Source organism: Podarcis erhardii (assembly GCF_964252035.2).
Source record: "Podarcis erhardii genome assembly, chromosome: 16".
NCBI lineage: Eukaryota > Metazoa > Chordata > Lepidosauria > Squamata > Lacertidae > Podarcis > Podarcis erhardii.
Window position 1 is genome coordinate 26,253,556 of NC_138514.1, and position 20,349 is coordinate 26,273,904.

The 20,349-nt window shown below is 47.4% G+C and overlaps 1 protein-coding gene across 1 annotated transcript in view; it reads left to right on the top strand.

Moving 5' to 3' along the window:
* TMEM132E (transmembrane protein 132E) overlaps positions 1-9,808 on the top strand; it is a 132,360-nt gene extending 122,552 nt beyond the window's left edge. Inside the window, exons 8-9 of the mRNA XM_081843480.1 lie at positions 4,164-4,355; positions 8,179-9,808. Coding sequence (XP_081699606.1) covers positions 4,164-4,355; positions 8,179-9,213 — 1,227 coding nt within the window. The 3' untranslated portion in view covers positions 9,214-9,808. The remainder of the gene's footprint in view (positions 1-4,163; positions 4,356-8,178) is intronic.
* The last annotated feature ends 10,541 nt before the right edge of the window (positions 9,809-20,349 follow it).

The window sequence follows — 20,349 nt, forward strand, 5'->3', positions numbered from 1 at the left end:
ATCTTCCAATGTTCCTCCTAAAATTAGCCCTTTATTTGAAATAGTGAGGACTAGAATCTTGACTTGCTTTTAAGTAAAAATTCAGTGATGGAGAAAAGGTCCCAGGCTTAATCCACAATGGCAGCTATAGGTAAGGTTGGGGGAAAGATCTGGAGAGCTTCCGCCAGTTAGATAAAGGTAAAGGGACCCCTGACCATTAGGTCTAGTCATGACCGACTCTGGGGTTGCGGCGCTCATCTCGCTTTATTGGCCGAGGGAGCCGGCGTACAGCTTCCGGGTCATGTGGCCAGCATGACTAAGCCGCTTCTGGCGAACCAGAGCAGCGCATGGAAACACCGTTTACCTTCCCGCCGGAGTGGTACCTATTTATCTACTTGCACTTTGATGTGCTTTCGAACTGCTAGGTTAGCAGGAGCAGGGACCGAGCAACGGGAGCTCACCCCGTCGTGGGGATTCGAACCGCTGACCTTCTGATTGGCAAGTCCTAGGCTCTGTGGTTTAACCCACAGCAAATTGCCTTGTTCTATATAAGGCAACATCCTATATTAAGGAGCAGGGGTTATCTGCCTCCATTAGGGGAGGCAAAGGAGGTGCAACTGTAAACATCAGTTTCCCCAACAATCTGAGCACCTTTAGATTTGCAGCTCTTCTTCCCTCATATCGGAGGCCCCTTTCCCACATGTTCATAGAATTGTAGAGTTGAAGCAGACCCCCAAAGGTCATCCAGCCTCAAGTAAAGGAGAGTCAACCACCTTCCACGGGAATCCATTCCATGGCCGAACGGCTCTGACCGCCCATAAGTTCCTCCTAAAGTATTTCCAGAATCCCCTTTCTTGCCACTGAAAGTCATCATTTCGGGTCCTCCGCTCTGAAGCAGCAGAAAGCAAGCTACCTCCCTCTTCCATGTGACAGCTCTTCAGATTTTTGAAGGTGGCTGTTATCTCACCTCTCAGTCTCCTCCAGGCTAAGTATACCCAACTCCCTCAACAGAGGCCCTCTCTTCATTCTCGCTTCACACATCCCAGGGCTAAGAAAACAGATCTGTTTTCCTTGGTGGGAAGGGGGGCTCATCTGCATTTTCCTGCCTCTATATTCCCCTTCCTCCTTGGCTGCACACCCCTACACGCCTTCTCCTTTCCTCCCTCTCTCTCCCCCTCCCTCTCTCGCCTTTTCTCCCTGAACCAGCTCCTCTTGAGCCTGTGCCAAGCATCTCTTAACTACAATTAGTTCCAAGCCTGGGCACTGTATTGCCTTCCTAAGCAGAAATTCCCAGGCTCCCAGATGCTGCCTTCAAAGATTCGAGCAGTTCAAGGTCGGAGTGTCTTCCCCCGGTGAAATATACTTCGGAGAATTGTGTGTGCGTGTGTTTGCAGGGCGAGTGCATGAAGGGAAGGCCATGGAGTGGTGCTGTTCTCTGGCTTGGCTCATTAGCATCGCAGGCCTGGGATGGAAAGAGAGAAGCAGTGCTTAGCTAGAGACCTCAGCAGGCAATTTCTCCATCAAGAATCACAGAATTGGAAGGGTCCACAAGGATCCTCTTTCGCCCAGCGTGGGACTTGAACCCACAACCCTAAGATTAAGAGTCTCATGCTCTACCGATTGAGCTATCCTCTGGCTTTTTAAAAGGATCTCCCAGCTTGGGGTGTGGGATGATACTTTTCCATTCCATGGAATTCATCCCTTTAATATATATCGTTGTTTTTTTACACAAAGCACACAGGGCTCAGCCAGACTTCCTTTTTGAGATTCGTTTCTAGGCGCCGGTCAAGGGCAGCCCCGCAGAAAGCGCACTGCAGGATTCCACAAGGGTGATGCACAGTGTTAGAAACTCAGATATATAAGCTAGGCACCAAATGGCTCATTAAATGAGGGTTACAGTCACCAAAGGAGAAGGCTTGGTTGCCATTTGGGGGCAAGGCGACTTTATATATATATATATAATTTTTTATTAATTTTCCAATACATTTATACATTTTTAACCAAATTGTAACAAAACATCTCTTTTGGACTTCCTTCAGCTTCCCTGGCAATCATCCATGTTTATCTCCTAATTACGCATTCCCTTTACACATATTGCCATTTGTCTTCCCTCTCCCTTCTATTTCTTTTTTGACAATATCTCTCAGTTTTTACAGCGCCTCTTGAAACCCCACTAGCGTTGTTTGTATATCGCATACATTTTTCAGATACTCTACAAACTTTCCCCAGTCTTCGATGAACCTTTGGTCTCGGGCATATCTGATTTTCCCAGATAATTTGTCCAGTTCTGCATAGTCTGTCGATTTCGATCTCCATTCTTCTATTGTCGGTAATTCCTCTTGTTTCCATTTTTGAGCCAATAAAATCCTTGCCACTGTAACTGCATACTGAAAGAGTTTACAGTCTTGTCTTCTTATTTCTTTCCCTGTAATTCCTAAAAGAAAGGCTTCTGGTTTCTTCACAAAAGTAAATTTTAACATCTTTTTCAATTCATTGTAAATCGCATCCCAGAAACCTTTCACCTTCTTACATTCCCACCACATATGGTAAAATGTTCCTTCTTTTTCTTTACATTTCCAACACTTATTACATGTCTTATACATTTTTGCTAATTTTACTGGTGTGATATACCATCTGTAAAACATTTTCATAACATTTTCCTTCAACGCAGTACATGCAGTAAATTTCAGATTTTCTTTCCACAATTTCCCCCAATCGTCAAATTGTATATTATAACCAAAGTCTTTGGCCCATTGTATCATTACCGATTTAACCTCTTCATCTTTCATGTTCCATTCCAACAGTATTTTATACATTTTTGACAGAATTTTACATTCATTATTTATTATTTCTACTTGAAACTTTGAATCTTTTTCTCCATATCCACATTCTTTTATGTCGTTTTTAAACATTTCATTAACCTGTAGATAATGTAACCAGTCATATACATGTTCTTTAATTTGTTCATATGGCTTTAACTTCCATTTTCCCTCCTCTTTAATCAACATTTCACCATATGTAATCCAATTGCCTCTCATATTAATTTTCTTTACGCTCATAACTTCTAACGGAGATAGCCAGTGTGGAACTTTTGGTTCCAGTAAATTTTTGTACCTGTCCCATACCTCTATCAACGAATTCCTGAAGATGTGGTTCCCAAAACCTTTATGAATTTTCTTCTTATCACACCATAGGTATGCATGCCACCCAAATCTGTTATCAAAACCTTCGAGGTCTAATAATTCCTTATTGTCTAATTTTATCCATTCTTTTAACCAGCAAAGACATGCTGCTTCATAATATAGTTTCATATCTGGCAGAGCGAAGCCTCCTCTTTCTTTTACATCTGTTAATAACTTATATTTTACTCTTGGCTTCTTGCAAGGCAAGGCGACTTTTGGGCTCCTGAAATTCGTTCCGATTGTGCAGATAAAATATACTTGATAGAATTCTGCAGGATGTGTTGCTAGTCTGCTCAGGGAAGTTTTTAATGTTTGATGTTTTATTGTGTTTTTAATATCGGTTGGAAGCCGCCCAGAGTGGCTGGGGAGGCCCAGCCAGATGGGCGGGGTATAAGTAATAAATTGTTGTTGTTGTTGGAAATGGTCCAGATCCCCAGGCATGCACCTCCAGGTGGTGGAGACATCAGGTGCCATCCTGGCACCCGGGCATCTTCACTTGGCCGCATGTTGGCCAAGAAAAGGGTAAAGGGACCCCTGACCATTAGGTCCAGGCATGACTGACTGGGGTTGTGGCGCTCATCTCGCTTTATTGGCCGAGGGAGCCGGCGTACAGCTTCCGGGTCATTTGGCCAGCATGACTAAGCCGCTTCTGGCAAACCAGAGCAGCGCACGGAAACGCCATTTACCTTCCCGCCAGAGGGGTACCTATTTATCTACTTGCACTTTGATGTGCTTTCGAACTGCTAGGTTGGCAGGAGCAGGGACTGAGCAACGGGAGCTCGCCCCATCGTGGGGATTCGAACCACTGACCTTCTGATCAGCAAGTCCTAGGCTCTGTGATTTAACCCACAGAGCCACCCGCGTCCCTATGTTGGCCAGTAGGCAAGTGCCAAATGCACCTGGTGAATTTCCAGCGCTGGTGGCGATGAGGAATGTGACTGGGCGATCCTCCTAATCCCAACCAGGGGAGGTGTTTCTTACGGCCTGCTTCTCTTCTCGTAGGTGGTCTCTCCGCTCATGGAGGCGGTCCTTGGGGAGACCTTGGTGACGGTGGCGGACGAGAAGGTCAGCATCACCGAACTGAAGGCCCAGGTCATCTCAAACCTCTCCCTCTCCCTCCACCCCAGCCCTGGGAACAGCCACACCATCGTGGCCAAGACGACAGCCCAGCAGACTCTGAACTTCTCCAAGCAGGTACTTCTTCTGGGGCAGCCCTCATGGACTGGGGGCAGGTGCAGGGGTAGATTTGATTGATTAATTAATTGTCTCATTCTTTCATTTAGAACCCACTTTTTCTCCCAGGAACTCTAGGGGCCGCCCGCACTTTTCCCCCTCCCCGTTTTATCCTCACAACAACCCTGTGAGGTAGGTTTGGCAGAGCAGTAGTGACAGGCCCCAGGTCACCCGGTGAACTTCGTGGCTGACTGGTGGGGTGGGTGGTCTTAGCCCAACACTCTAACCAAGGGGTCAGCAAACGTTTCCAGCAGGGGGCCGGTCCACTGCCCCTCAGAACATGTGGTGGGCTGGATTATATTTTGAAAAAATAAATAAAAAATGAACGAATTCCTGTTCCCCACAAATAACCCAGAGATGCATTTTAAATAAAAGGACACATTCTACTCATGTAAAAACACACTGATTCCCGGACTGTCCGCGGGCCAGATTTAGAAGGCGATTGGGCCAGATCCGGCCCCATCCCATGCTCTAATCACTACACCACACTGCCTCTTGCTTGCCTTCTCTCACTGTAATCATTTCCTTAAATTTACATGTCACTGCTGCCCAATATTTTTGCTAACCGTTCCTGCGCTATGGGTCTCTATTTCCCTTCCCCCCATTTGTCACAAAACAAATTCCATATTAAGTTTTTATGTTTTTCTCGAGGGTCTAAATCCTTTCTGAGACAATTATCAGAGCATCCAATGGCAACTCGTACAATGTCTGTGGTGATACAATCTCTACTGTCTTGCCCTAAAAGATGATAGATAGATGATAGATAGATAGATAGATAGATAGATAGATAGATAGATAGATGAATGATAGATAGATTAGTTTTTATTCACTGTATTCATTTTCATCTTCAGTTTAGCATGCCTGCACAGAGATATATCTCTGTTTACATTAGAGCATATGGCACGCAACAATTACATAAAATTAAAAACAACCCAACAATAAACACTCAGATAATCGTTTTTTGAATATATTAGCAAAGTTGTGTCGGAAGTGCACATACCCAAATTATTGCAATTATTATAGATATGAAAATGAGGTATAGCGACGTGTAGATTGGTGAACATACATAACTCAAAAGATTTCAGTCATTGGACCAATCTACCGAATGTGTCCAAAACTTCCCATTGCAGAGAGGATAAATTTTACTTTGTGGAGTCATAGACCATTGAGAGAGCAGCTTGTAATGTTTTTCTGTAGCGTTAACACAAACAGGTCCTGCCGGATGAGAAATTAGAACCCCTATTATTTCCTTTTAAAGCTTGTACGCAGATGCAATTTCAAAGTATTAAGGCAAAAAAAGATATATTTTGAATAGAACAACTGCTCAAGTTTCCCTTCTTATAAATTATTACCTCAGGACTTGACATTTTACCACAAAACTCACACCATCTTATTCATCCGTTATATTTTATTCTACATAACTTATCCGTTGTCTGCACTGAAAGCATCGCGGAACTAGGTCCATTTGAGGCCTTTCCACCATCGTTTTGAAATTGCCGTTATTTACAATTCCTTGATATGTAATTACATTGTGATTTACCCAGTTAGCCGTTTGGCCTTCTGCTACCTTACTTACTTATTTATTTTATATATTAAAAAATGTTTATAGACTGGTATCTCATTTTTAAAAAATTCAAAGTGGTTTGCAACAAAAATACATAAAAACATGTTTTTAAAAGGTTTTAAACAGACGTCAATTAAGCACTGAGGAAAGGTGTGTGCTCAGTTGCCTACATAGGCCTGACAGAATAGAAAAGCTTTCGCCAGAAGGTCTCTTTGTTTAAAAGAAAAGATGTGAGCAAGGATATATTTAGGTGTTGACTTTGTATTTAAGCTTTTCCAAACATCTCAGACTGCATCTGTACAAGGATTTTGTATTTGAATAAAAATCCGTTGTCACAGGATCCTAGAACTGTAGAGTTTGAAGGGACACCCAGGGGTCATTCAGTCCAACCCCCTGCAATGCAGGAATCTCAGCTAAAGCATCCATAACAGAGGGTCCACCCAGCCTCTGCTTCAAAACCTCCATTGAAGAGTCCTTTCCCCTCTCTATAGTAACCATGGAATAACTGTGAGCTCTGCTTTCACTTACACCATGGAATTACCTTTGAGACATTCAGCCATTGGGCTATTACTTTTAGATGTGTAGCTTTATATTAATCTACTATATCGAGACATTTTATTCCTCCTTTGTTGTAGCTTGTCTCCAAGGTTGCCATGGGAACGCTAGCTCTTTTTCTTTTTTGCCACACAAAGTTTGTAAGTAGTTTTTGCTGGTTCAATCATACCCTTTTGTCACTCTTGGCCATTACGTTTTCAAATAGATAAAGTAGCCTAGGAATTTCTAATGCCACAATGTTACATAACCATGTGAGTCCTGCCTGAGTCCATTTTAAAAACTCTTTTCAACCTTCATAACTTCCATTTAATTTAAAATATATGGTTGAAGACAACCCAACTCCTAGATACGTTATCAGCATAACTGCCCAATTAATTGCTCTCCCTTTCATCAAATTTGCTTTAATTGATTGCAACACATTTATTCCAGGTTTGGATGAGCTCATTTTTGTAACCAAACGACGTTGCCAAACCTCCCTATTATTTCAAGGAATTTCTGGTGCAGATTTTAAGGGACGAGTTAAAGAAAGCATTACATCATCAATGTACAAACAGATTTTGGAACTCGTAGACTGAACCTTCATCCCCGTTGCATCTTCTGTTGATCTTATTAGGACCGCGAACGATTCAATACATACAGTATTAGAAAAAGGAAAGGGCAACAACTGCAGAGGGCAACAGTTCGTTTCTGGCTCTTCTGTTTACATAAACTGTCCAGCAAAGGGCACCTAAAATGATTCAGGGGATGGAATAATAGAGTCATAAAATTGTAGAGTTGGGAGGGACTCCCGAGGGTCATCTAGTCCAAACCATTGCAGTGCAGGACTCTCAACTATAGCATCCATGTAAGATGGTCATCTCCATGGAAGGAGAGTCCACAACTTCACAAGGGAGCCCATTCCACTGCCAGACAGATCTTACTGTCAGGACGTTCTTCCTGATGGAGCGGCTCCCTAATGAGGAAAGATTGCCACATTTGGGGTTTACTAGTTTAGAGAAAAGGCAAGGAAGAGGGAGCATGACAGAACTTTATACAGTTAGGCATGGCACGGAGAAAGAGGATAGTGAGAGGTTTTCCTCTCTCACTAGAACTTGTGGACATCCAACAAAGCTGAATGTTGGCAGATTCAGGACAGATAAACAAATGATAAACTGTGGAACTCACTCCCACAGTGAAAGCCGCCAACCCTGATGGGTTTAAAACAGGATTGGACAAATTCATGGAAGGCTATTGATGGCTGCCAGCCATGACAGCTGTACTCTGCCTCCACAGTTGGAGGCAGCAATGCTTCTGAATGCCACAGGAGGGGAGAGGGATCTTGTGATCAGGTCTTCCTTGCAGGGACATCAGGTGGGCGACTGTGAGAACAGCATGCTGAATTGGGTAGGCCATTGCCATGATCCAGTAGGCTCATCTTATGTAAGAGAATGGGGATCTGGGCCAGCGAAAGGGCGTGGCCTCAGAAGGGGGCGTGGCTTCCCAAGAGGGCATGTGGCCTGACCAAGAGACATTGCCTGGGAAAAGTGTGAAGGGCCAGACAGAGAAACCCATGGGGGCCACATTCAGCCCATGGTCTTGAGGTTTCCTGCCCCTGATGTGAAAGGGACGGGGGGTGGGGTTTCCACACAGTTTGTCCCCCACCTTTCATTTCTCCTTCTTCCGCAGGAGGCCTTGCTGAGCCTCTGGGTGTCGTACAGCGACGGCACGACCGCCCCACTCTCCTTGTACGACCCCAAGGACTACACGCTGGTGGTGACCAGCCAGGACCGGGCGGTGGTGTCGGTGATGCCTGAGAGAGCCTTTCCGCTGGTGATGGCCGAAGGCGAGGGGGCTGGTGATCTGGTCAGGGCTGAGCTCATGATCTGCGAGAGCTGTCAGAAGACCAAGAGGAAGAGCGTGCTAGCCACCGCCCTGGCTAGCGTCCGAGTGCATTTCAGCTCTGAGGAGGAGCCCACCTACGACTACGAGCCTGTCCAAACGCCCAGCAGGCCCGGGCGGGAGAAGGGGAGCCCTGGCACCACGCCCCGGGTGGAAGGCGACTGGCACTTGCTGCCCAGCCCGGAGAGCCGGCCGCCCAGCGCCGCCCTCCCGACCGAGGACTTCCCCACCATCCCCACAGGTTATGTGCAGGTGACGCGGGGCCTGACGGACCTCGAGATCGGCATGTACGCCCTGCTGGGCGTCTTCTGCCTCGCCATCCTCGTCTTCCTCATCAACTGCATCGTCTTCGTCCTCAAGTACCGTCACAAGCGGATCCCGCCGGAAGGCCAGACCAACATGGACCACTCTCACCACTGGGTTTTCCTGGGCAACGGGCAGCCCTTGCGGGCCCAGAACGACCTCTCGCCGCAGCCCGAGAGCTTGGGCAACCCTCTGGAGAACGTTCAGACCTGCTGCCACGCCGACCACCACAGCAGCGGCTCCTCGCAGACCAGCGTGCAGAGCCAAGTGCACGGGCGGGGGGACGGCTCCTCGGGGGGCTCCACCAGGGACCAGAGCGAGGACCCGCTCAACTCGCCCACCTCCAAGCGGAAGCGGGTCAAGTTCACCACCTTCGCCACCATGCCCTCCGAGGAGCTGGCGTACAACTCCATCCCCATCGCCGACGAGGAGGACTTGGAGTGGGTCTGCCAGGACATGGGTCTGCAGGGACCCGAGGAACTGCACAACTACATCCACAGGATCAAGGAGATTGCATAGCAGGCTTGGGCCCCACACTTACTGAAGGCAGAGGGGGCTCCCTTTGGAGAATAGGAATGGATCGGCCGCATCGCCCTCCGGCATTCGCCGGGCTCCCCTGCGGCCCTCCTCTAAGTGGACCAGCCCGCCGCTGGCCCTGCTATGTTCAGAGAGAGAAGGAGGGCGACCCCCTAGGAGGGGGATGGATCCTTTTGCTCAGAGGGGGAGCCGGATGTGCGGAAAGCAGCTTCTGCCGCAACTGTGGAAGTGCCAGGCGATGCGCTGGGATTGGGTGGGGGAGATTGGGCCAGCTGGAGCTTCTGCCCATAGCCAAGTATTTAAAGGGGGGTGGGGTGGGTGGCGCCGCCAAGCAGGCCGAGAGGAGTGGAGAGCTCAGGAGCCACCGAATGGAATTGCCCCACAGAGGGGATAAGTCCTTGCACCTGATTTCGGTTTGGCCGGGGGAGAGGGGAAGCTTGCTCCTGGCCTCCCCAAAACGACCACTGCTGCCTTTGCTGCCGCCCGTCTCTGAAAGGCAATCCTCCCCTCGGCTTTTCTTCTTCATTTTTTTTTTTTTTTTTTGCACAATAAATGTTGACTGTTTTTTTTATATATATAAAAAATAAAATAAAAAAGATAATATTCAGGGATTCTGTCTGATCGGGTGGGACCCGTGTGGAGCGGTGCTGGCTGCCCAAGCCGTAATCTGATTCCTGCATTGCCCTGCCCATGCACCTGACTGGGTTTGTTTACCTGATACGCAATCTGGTTTTCCCAGTGAGGGGGTGGGTACGTTGTGGAACAAAGTTGGAAGCCAGGAGCCTCGTGGGCATGCACATCCTTGCACCAAATATCAGTGGAATAAGTCCCAGGAAGAGACTGTCAGGTTCCCATTTTGGGACAGCCTCCCAGTGTTTACTTGCTTGGTGGGCTGACTGGGTGGGCCTTTGCAGCCCAACCAGCAGTCATAATGGTGGTTGCAGCGTTCCTTCCCTTCTGCTCAGCAGTGCTTCTAGTCCCTAGTGAGGCAATGCAACCCACCTTCCAGAGAGAGGGGTGGTGGACATGCTCTCCCTTTCCTGTAAACTCTCTTCCAGTTCTCTTGTCGCCGGCTGAGCTTCTGGGAAGGGAGCTCCTCTGTGTGCCCCAAGGAAGGAGGGCTTGCACAAGGGGGAGGCAGGCTAGGAGGCAAGGCTTAAACAGGGCATTGGAATAGCCGTGGCTGTGCTGTTTGGGGCAAGGTCATCTCTTTGCACACAGAAAGTCCCATGTTTCATCCCCAACAGCATCTTCAGGTCGGGCTGGGAATCTCCCCTGCCTGATACCCTGGGAAGCAGCTGCCAGTTAGTGTAGACAATACTGAGCTACATGGACCAGGGTTATAGGGCAGGTTCCTATGGTCCAGTGGGTCAGTGTGGGAGGAGGGCTGGATTTCACATTTTGGTTAAAAAAACAAGCTCCTCTTGGGTGCAGGATTCCCCCTTCATAGATCTCTCTTTATTTCTCCTTGGGTTGATCTTCTTTTCCTTGGTTTGGGGTGGGGTTGGGGAGGCAGGGATGTTGGTCCTGCAGGTGAAAACATTCATTTGGATGATACTCCAAAAAGGATTTGGAACTCAAGTGTTGCTGACGGGTGGCGCCTTCCGATGAAATCTGAGAGTCTGTGGCAGCGCACATCACAAGGCTGGTTTACCCTCCGAGACTCAGAGGGGGTTTAGGCACTAGGGGGATATCTTGTTCAGAGTGGGCCTTGGATAACTGCCCTTCCATGTCGGTCATTCCGAAAGATCTCCTTTCCTTTGGATCAGAACCAGTCTACCCATGCAAGAGAATCACATGGTATGTTTCCTAGGTGGACCCAGGTTGCAAGGGGTGGGGGTGGAATCTTAGAATGAAAAAAAACACATGACACCCTCCCCCTCCAACTGGGACTTCGTTGCCATCACATGTTTGAAAGAAAAACTGGGAACTGAAGCCCAGTGGTGGACTATAGCCAATGGTGGCAGTCCATGGAGTAGAACTCTATGATGTCATTTGTCCTGGACTGTACCACTGAAGGGGGAGGGAAGGGGAGCCCCATGGCCTTGGATATCGCTCCCCACAGCCCCGACCCATCCTCTCAATTAAAGCAATGTAAAATAAATATATTAAAATTCAGCTAGTAAGAAGAGCACAGCATAATTAAAAGCCCTCCCTTTTTTAAAAAAAGAGCTCCCAAAGGCCTGTTGGAAAGACAGCAAGGAGCATAGAAGCCAACTCCTAGAGGCCATGGTCCCTTTGGGCCCCCAATAAAATATTTGAGGGGGCTGCCCCCCCCAAGTTGATAGGGATTGCCATTCAAATAGTGTGGGTGTCCCCCGTCATGTGATTGATTATGTGGGATGGGGCTTACCTGCCCCACCAATATTTTATTCAAGTTGGCACCCCTGACAAGGAGGGAGCCAGTCTGGCTTCTCTATGGAGGGAGTTGCAAAGTCTGGGAGCAGTCACCGAGAAGGCCCTGCCCCGCACCAAGCACGCCTGTCAGGGGAATGGGACTGAGAGAAGGGTCTCCCTCGAAGATCCCAGAGCCCAGGCAGGTTTGTAGGGGAGAATATGGTCTTTCAGCTAGCCTGGGCCTAAGCCATATAGGGCCTTCTAGGTTATAACCAGCTACATTTCAGCCACTCAGAGAAGTGTTTGCACAGACATTTCTCTATCCTCCATCCAGGAGAGGTGAAATCAGCCTCAGAGTTCAAGGAAGGTTTCCAGCCAGGCAAAAGCATTCAGAGAGGGAGCAGGTAGTGGTCTGGAAGAGTCCTGGCAGCCAGTCTAGAGGGCCACATTTGGCCACTGGGCCTGAAGTCGCCCACCCTTGTACTGTTGCTATTTATATAAATATTTATAAACCAACTGCTCATATAACATTTCCAAGTTAGTGTATAGCAGTATATGCCAATACAATCAAATGTAAGACACTGATTTAAAAAACAAAACAGCAACAACGATTGGCTCGCCTTAAGAAAATGTAAATCACTGAATTGTCCTGTTAGCACAAAAAAACTCCCATTTATTTTCTTGATATAGTCCCATTTACACAATCCACCCTTCCTCCACGGAGCTCAAGGTGGCGTACATGGTTCTCCCCATTTTATCCTTGCAACAACCCTGTGAGGTAGGTTAGGCATAGAGGCAGGGACTGGCCCAAGGTCACCCAGTGAGCATCATTCAAACCATTGTTTCCCAGGCCCTAGTCTGACGCTCTAACCGCTGGCTCTCTTAAGATGAAGCTCCGGCCTAAGTTTGCACGTGATAAAATATCAAACTACCATACTGCTTGGGTTATTACATTTATTTCCCACCCCTTCCCCCCAGGAGCTCAAGGAGCTGTGCATTGTTCTTCCACTCCATCAATTACCGTATTTTTTGCTCTATAAGACTCACTTTTCCCCTCCTGAAATGTAAGGGGAAATGTGTGTGTGTCTTATGGAGTAAATGCAGGGTGTGCGCAGCTATCCCAGAAGCCAGAACAGCAAGAGGGATTGCTGCTTTCACTGCGCAGCGATCCCTCATGCTGTTCTGGCTTCTAAGATTCAGAATATTTTTTTTCTTGTTTTCCTCCTCCAAAAATTAGGTGCGTCTTGTGGTCTGGTGCATCTTATAGAGCAAAAATATGGTAATTCCCACAACAACCCTGTGAGGTAGGTTAGGCCGAGAGGCAGCAACCGGCCCAGAGTCACCCAGTGAGCTTCATGGCTGAGTGGGGATTCGAACCCTGGTGTCTCGGAGGCCTTGGTCCAGCACTCTACCCGCTAGACCGAATTGGCTTTCTAGAGATGCCTACAGGTTAGCAGCAGGGATGCCAGCCATTAACTCTGCTCCACAGCGTGGGACCAGCGGCGCAGAATGCCTGACTTCCAGCTGAAGTCGGCCAGGCAGTTTTGAAGCGCAGGGGGGAACCAGCAGTCTTCTCTAGATGGTCTCGGTGATTGTATTAAACAGTTTGAGCTCTGTAAATCCCACTGTGTGGAATGAGATAATGGAGCTCGCCTATCACATTTCTTCCTGTTCACTGAATGTGATCTAAGGCTGTAGTTTTCCTCCAGAAAGTGTGAGGAACAGCAAAGTGTTCTGAAATCCCCATTGTTGGTCTGCTGCCGCCGCCGCTGAATATTCAGCCAACAGTTGAATTGCAGCAGTTCTCCAGGGCAAGAAAGACAGGTATCGCATTGCCCAAAGTCCAGTTTCTTGAGAGCCAGTTGCGAGAGTGTCAGACTAGCAGCTGGAAGTAGACCAAGGTTCGAATCCCCCCTAGTTGACCTTGGGGGACAGTTACTGCCTCTCAGCCTTGCCTACCTCACAAGGTTGTTGTGGGGATTAATTTGAGGAGGGGTAGAACCATGTACCCCACATTGAGCTCCTTGAAGAAAAAGGTGGGATAAATATGGGGTTTTCGGTTGTATAGAGAACAAACAGAAATTTTTAAGTCGACAGAAAACGCCTCCCCCGGGTGCCAACTTGAATATAATACTGGGGTGGTAGGTAAGCCCTGCTCCACATAATCACATGACATGGTGCGCACACACCATTTGAATGGTAATGCCCTTCCACTTTGGGGGGTGGCCCCCTCAATATTTTATTGGGGGGGGCCAAAGACCCCTCAGCCCCTAGGAGTTGGCTCCTATGCCCCCCCCCCCCGTGACAAAACAGGAGAGCAGAAGCAGTATCAGCATATATAAGGAAAGAATACATCAATGAGAAGCAAAAGCAGGTGTAAATTCAAGAATAGGAACTGGACCCTGGCAGAAGATAACGAGAACGTCAGGCATGCCTCAATTGTCCTGGAAGTTTCTGAGAGATGTTCTTATCTGTGTGATTCAGAGGTACAGAAGATAAAGTCCAACCGTAGCACACCAGAAGACTGTGGCTGTTCTTTACCCTGCAGGAAATGTAGGTTGTGGATAATTTTCTTCTAAAATTGCAAGGTTACAAAAAAAAATTATGCCATGCTTGCGAGGCTAGATAAATGAATAATAATGAAGAGATAATTTGGATTCCCTACATAAATGCTAGCCAAGCGGTGCATCCTGGAAGCTGGGCAGTCCCCAGAACTGCAAACGTTGGATGGATGGACATCCAATTAAGCCGAGTGTTGGAAGATTCAGGACAGATAAAAGAACGCCCTCATTCATGCAGCACGTAGTGAAACTATGGAACTCTCTCCCACAGGAGCCAGAGATGGCCACCAACTTGGATGGCTTTCAAAGAGGATTGGACAAATTCATGGAGGAGAGAGAACTATCAATGATTTCTAATCACGATGGTTATGCTTTGCTTCCACTGGTGCCATCTATAGGGGGCTGTGGGGGCCATGCCCAATATTTCCAAGGTGGGTCCTGGGCCTCCTAAAAATCTACTGCAATCCTCAAAAGGACGCATCAGAAGTAAACATTTGCACTGGTGCCTCCTCCACCAGGGATGCAGCAGAGGTAAGGCGGCTCGCAGTGGGGAGGTGGTGGGCCAAGTCAGCCCGGCTGGATTTGGGGCAGTGGCGCACGTGTGACACCACACACATGCATCAGGCCCCCACAATGTTGGGAGCAACTCGGCGTGCCTGTCTGCCTTCATTGTTGGAGGCAGCGATGCTTTAGAGTATCAATTGCTGGAAACCTTTGGTCCTGCTTGCAGGTTTCCCAGATGGGGCATCTGGTTGTCCTCTGTGAGAACAGCATGCTGGACTAGATGGGCTATTGATTCTGATCCAGCAGGCTCTTCTTTTGCAAGGATAGATCAATAAATAGATTGGATTTCCCACAGGCGTGCAAGCCAAGCGGTGCACCCTGGAATTTGGGCAGTTCCCAAATCTGGAAGCCATCTGGAGACTTGGCTGCTTGCAAAAGGAATGCACCCCCACCCCCCAAAAAAATTCTCTTGGACAGATTTAATGCGGAAAAGTGACCAGATCCCGTGAGGTTTTCCCCAATCTCACAGCTTCTGCTTCCTGTAACTTCTGGAAACGACTGGCGTTTCCACAGCACCGCCTGGAGATTTCCCCCGGGTGCCTGATTTCTAATGTGTGGAATATATCTTTATTTTAGAACTCTGTTTTGAAATAGGCCTCATGTTTCGAGACGGCCGTGCGCATCACTTAAAAGTCTCCCCCGGTTCCCTCCTGGTGCACGATTGCTGTAATTACATTCGTCTTCCCAAGGCATGGGGGCTGGGGGGGGGAACAATCTGGCTCAGATCGACACCAGAATGGCTTCAGATTCCATGCCTGCTGCGAAAACATGCCACCTTCGCTGCCGGATAATTGAAAGAGCCGCTGGCCTGACAGAAGTCTAGTGTCCAGATCAAGGGAAGTAATAGTACCGCTCTATTCTGCCTTAGCCAAACCACGCTTGGAATACTGTGTCCAATTCTGGGCACCACAATTTAAGAAGGATGCTGACAAGCTGGAAGGTGTGCAGAGGAGGGCGACCAAGATGATCAAGGGTCTGGAAATGAAGCCTTATGAAGAACGGTTGAAGGAGTTTGGTATGTTTAGCCTGGAAAAGAGGAGACTGGGAGGAAATACGATAGCCATCTTCAAATATCTTAAGGGCTGTCACACAGGAGGGAGCATGCTTGTTTTCTCCTGCTCTGGAGGGTAGGACTCGAACCAATGGCTTCAAGTTGCAACTAAACATTCGGAAAAGCTTTCTGACACTAAGAGCTGTTCAGAAGTGGACAGACTCCCATGAGAGGTGGTTGACTCTCCTTCCTTGGAGGTTTTTAAACAGAGGTTGGATGGCCGTCTGTCATGGATGCTTTAGCAGAGATTCCTGCCTTGCAGGGGGTTGGACTAGATGACCTGGGGGTCCCTTCCAATGATTCTATGAATGAGTCTATGATTCTATGTGCCGTGCAGACAATATCGGCGGCATCACCAAACACCCTTTCCACAGAGCAGCTGGCTGCTCCTGAATGTGGGGAGGGCAAACCTTGGGACAATATTTTCTTTGGAACTGTTGAAAGCAAACCGCAAACAGACACTGTGTTAAATTCCTCCCATGGGTGTACCCAGGATTTATGTTGGGGAGGGCAGGTAGCCGGGATTTATATTAAGGGGGCAGGACACCCCCTCTGGCTCTGTCTAGCAGATCATCCTCTGGCTGTCTAGCAGATTCAGAATGAAGTGTCTCAACAACTGTTGTTTTGGATTACTTCCTTTTGACTCCCAAGTGCTCAGAAAAATACGCCCAAATCTGCCTACAATTTCTACTTTTAGTTAAGTATTTTTATTTATTTACCTGATGGGGGGCAGCTGCCTTCCCCTCCCTCCTGTCTACGCCCATTATTCCTTCCATATTTTAATTCAGATGATCAGTCTGATGAAAGGATTTAGGGATGTGGCTGCAATCCTAAACTCCCTTGCCTGGGAGTAAGACCCCCTGAACACATGAAGCTTCCTTCTGAATAAACATGTATAACTTGGGTGAAGTGAAACCTCAGTGGCCTATGAAGTTTCTCCACAGGCCACGCCCCTTCCCAGACCACGCCCCTCACCCTCCTTCAGTCCCCAGCCCATCCCCTACCTGGATGGAGGACTGAGAGGCTAGATGTGTCCTACTAAAGGAATGGGGGAAATTATTCATTGTTCCACCCGTCTTGACTCTGGCCCCGTCCACCACTGACATGTGACTCCTACACAAGGGAAGGGAAGTTTCTTAATAAAGTTTCCTGCTGTTCCAGAGGGTAGGACTCAAACCAATGGAGCTGAGTGACAAGGAGATTATGATTCTATTTTAAGAAGAACTTTCTGACTACAAGAGCTGTTTGGCAGTGGAAGGGATTGTTTTGGAAGGTGGTAGACTCTCTTGTCGGAAGTTTTTAAACAGAGGTTGGATTTTGGGACATTCCCACCACATGTGGAAGTATGTACCTACGGAGGTGCAAAAACAAATCTCACTACAGCCAAACAAAGAAAACCAACCACCCCCAACCTCTCTCACCACCAAGGAAACACAACGGGAGAATAGTAAGAGACCCCATATGAGTAACACTGATACAAAACACACGTACACTGAGTACACCTTGATTTTATCTTGATGTGTTATATAATTGATGTTAGTCATTCTGAGCCCCGTTTTGGCTGGGGAGGGTGGGGTATAAATAAATATTATTATTATTATTATTATTATTATTATTATTATTATTATTATTATTATTTTGAAGAATAGAAACATAACCACCCCACCCCCACCTTCTCCCCCTCTCCCCCTCTTCCTAACCTAACACTGTATGTAACACTAATGTCTCACAACAAATGAAACTGAATTGTAGAAAACACAACTTGAAAAAAGAGACAACACCTGTGTTTTTGTACACTAAGAAATCTTTAATAAAAATACATTTTAAAAAAACAGAAACAGAGGTTGGGAACTTGGATGGCCATTAGTTAGGGATTTGTTTATTTTTTAGCTGTGATTCCTGCATTGGAGGGGGTGGGATTGGATGACCCTTATGGGTCAACTCTGCAATTCTATGATTCTCAGCTGGAAAAGGCCTCTTTGCACGGTCGCATATTTCTCTCTTCACAAGCACAGAAAGGGGCAAATTTGGTTTGTCATAGCAACAACAAAAATCTGTGTTTAGCCTCTCTATGCTTTGAACAATTTTCAGCTGAGGGTCAGATCTCCCAGAATTCATTTGCAATGGAGTCAGTTCCAGATCTATTTATTTATTTTAAAAACGTGGTTTCGGTTTGAAGACATAGCAACCCCAACCTACAACATGCTCCTGACTTAATGCAGGTATGGTAGTTTCCCTCCAACATTCATGGGATGTCTGTGAGTTCTAGTGCTTGAATTTTTCTCTACCCATTGTCACCATGCCATGCATGATTTTATAAGCTTCTGTCATGTCTCCTCTGCCTTGCCTTTTCTCTAAACTAAATTGCAGGGGTTGGACGAGATGGTGCTTGGGGTCCCTTCCAACTCTATGATTCTAAAAAAACTCCCAGACTCTGCAATCTTTCCTCATAAGGCAACCTTCTCCATCTCTATGATATTCAAATGCTGCACCGACCGAGCCATTAGGAAAGGTGACGCTGCCTCTTCAGGCAGTGAAAGTCACTGATGTGGCAACCCTACAAGTCCTGCCACCTCTACCTGTGGCAGAGAAGCAGGCCTGACAGCACCAATTTGGGTTGAGATCTCACCTGAAAATGGTGCCCATGCTGGCACCGTTTCACTGCCATTGCTGGAGATGGCAGTGCAAGTGGCACAGGCAGCAGTTGTGGCAGGTATTGGGGTTTTGTTGGGGGCCACGGAGGCAGCAGCAGAGTAGGGCAGGACTTCCCGTTTCGTCTTGAGCAGCAAAACACGATGTGCCATGCCAAATGACAGGGCTGGCCTTTCTTTGAACATAATAATGGAAAAGGACGCCATCGTGATGTGCTGTTCCCCGCTTGGCAGCCGCCTGCTGTTGAGAGATTCCCCCAGTCTCCCAGGGACGCTGCCTAGGAGATGGGACATTCTCCAGCAACAGCTGGGACACCAAGTTCCAAACGAGAGGGGCTTAAGGGTTGTCAATCTGTTCAGCGGATCAAAAGATTAGAAAGTTGGTGGTGCTTTGGCGCCCAACAAGAGCTTTCCTGGGGTGAAAATCCAAGGCACTGAATGACTTCTAAAAACAGTGTGGGAAGGCAGCAAAGAGACCCAGCAAGCTGAGAGAGAGAGAGAGAGAGAGAGAGAGAGAGAGAGAGAGAGAACCCAGAAGAAAGAAACCATGTTCTCCCACTTCTGGAAAAACACCAGTTGCTGCTTTGAAACTTGCATGCTTATTATGAAAGGATGCTTGCCAGCAGCCGAGCCATTTTGGAGGGAGTAGTGAAGATCATCTCATGCCCAACCTCCTGCTTGAACCTGAACAATATAGTATTGTAGCATTGGAAAAGGGACACCGAAATGACCCATCTTATTTTTTAAATCTGGTTTGGTGAAGGTGGATGATCCCCAGTGAGCATCTTGAAGCTAGGAAGACCTTTGCACCACATGTATTTATTTATTTATCTATCAATACATTTACACCTCAAATTTCCTCCAAGGGACTCGAGGTGGTATACATGGTTCTCTGTCTCCCCATTCCATCATCACAACAGCCCTGTGAGGTAGGTCATGCTGAGAGGCAGTGACCGGCCCAAGGTCACCTTGCGAGCATCATGTCTGAGTGGGGGTTTGAACCCAGGTCCTATCCTTATACTCTTAACAACTACACTGTAAATCAGGGAGCCTTCTTGGTGGCTGCTTCCAGACACTGGAACTCCCTCTTGAGAAACCAGACTGGCTCCCTCCTTGTCCTTCGGCCAGCAGGTAGAACTGACTGGTTTTTAAGGAAAGGGCTTTTAATAGTGCTGTGCTGTTTTTATCATTTGTATGTGGACAGATTTGTCTGTTGTTTTAATTTATTGCTTTAATTATATTTGAGTTTAATTAGCTTTGAATCTTTGAATTAAGTTTTCATATTTTACTTGTGTTTTAATTTTGGAAAGGCTCTGCCATGGACTGGCAGGATACAGAGGAGTGGTGTGAGGCACCAGCTGGGGAACCCCCAAGGGAAGAAGACTCAGAGCCAGAGAACTGGTGGTGAGATGGCAATGAGTAGTCAAAGGGAGAAGGAGCAGACTGGGAGGAAGAGGTGTCAGAAGGTGAAGAGGCAACAGGATTAAGTGAGCAAGAAGATACTGTGACAGAGAGCAGTCCAGACCTGGAGGGAGGCCAGAAGAGGGATGAGTCAGGTTGCAGAACAATCCAGGGAGTCTCCCCCTCCTGCTGTGACCAGTTTCGCCCCCTACTGGTCTCCTAGAAGTTGCAGAGAAAGGAAAAGAGCAGAGCAGAGATTGGTTGTACGCAGACACGGCCTATGACTGCTTGGAGAGGAGGGGACTTAGGCAGCCCTGGGAAGGTGGTGACTTTCAGTGCCTACAACTGCCTCATTGGGAAGGTGATGACTTTCAGTGCCTACAACTGCCTCATCGACTGGTAAGATTACTGTGATTACTGTTTTGGTTTCTTTAAATAAAGAGTTAACTTCACTGACATGAGGCAGAGGGCCTTCTCGTGGTGCCCGCCCTGTGGAACGCCCTCCCACCAGATGTCAAGGAAATAAACAACTATCTGACTTTTAGAAGACATG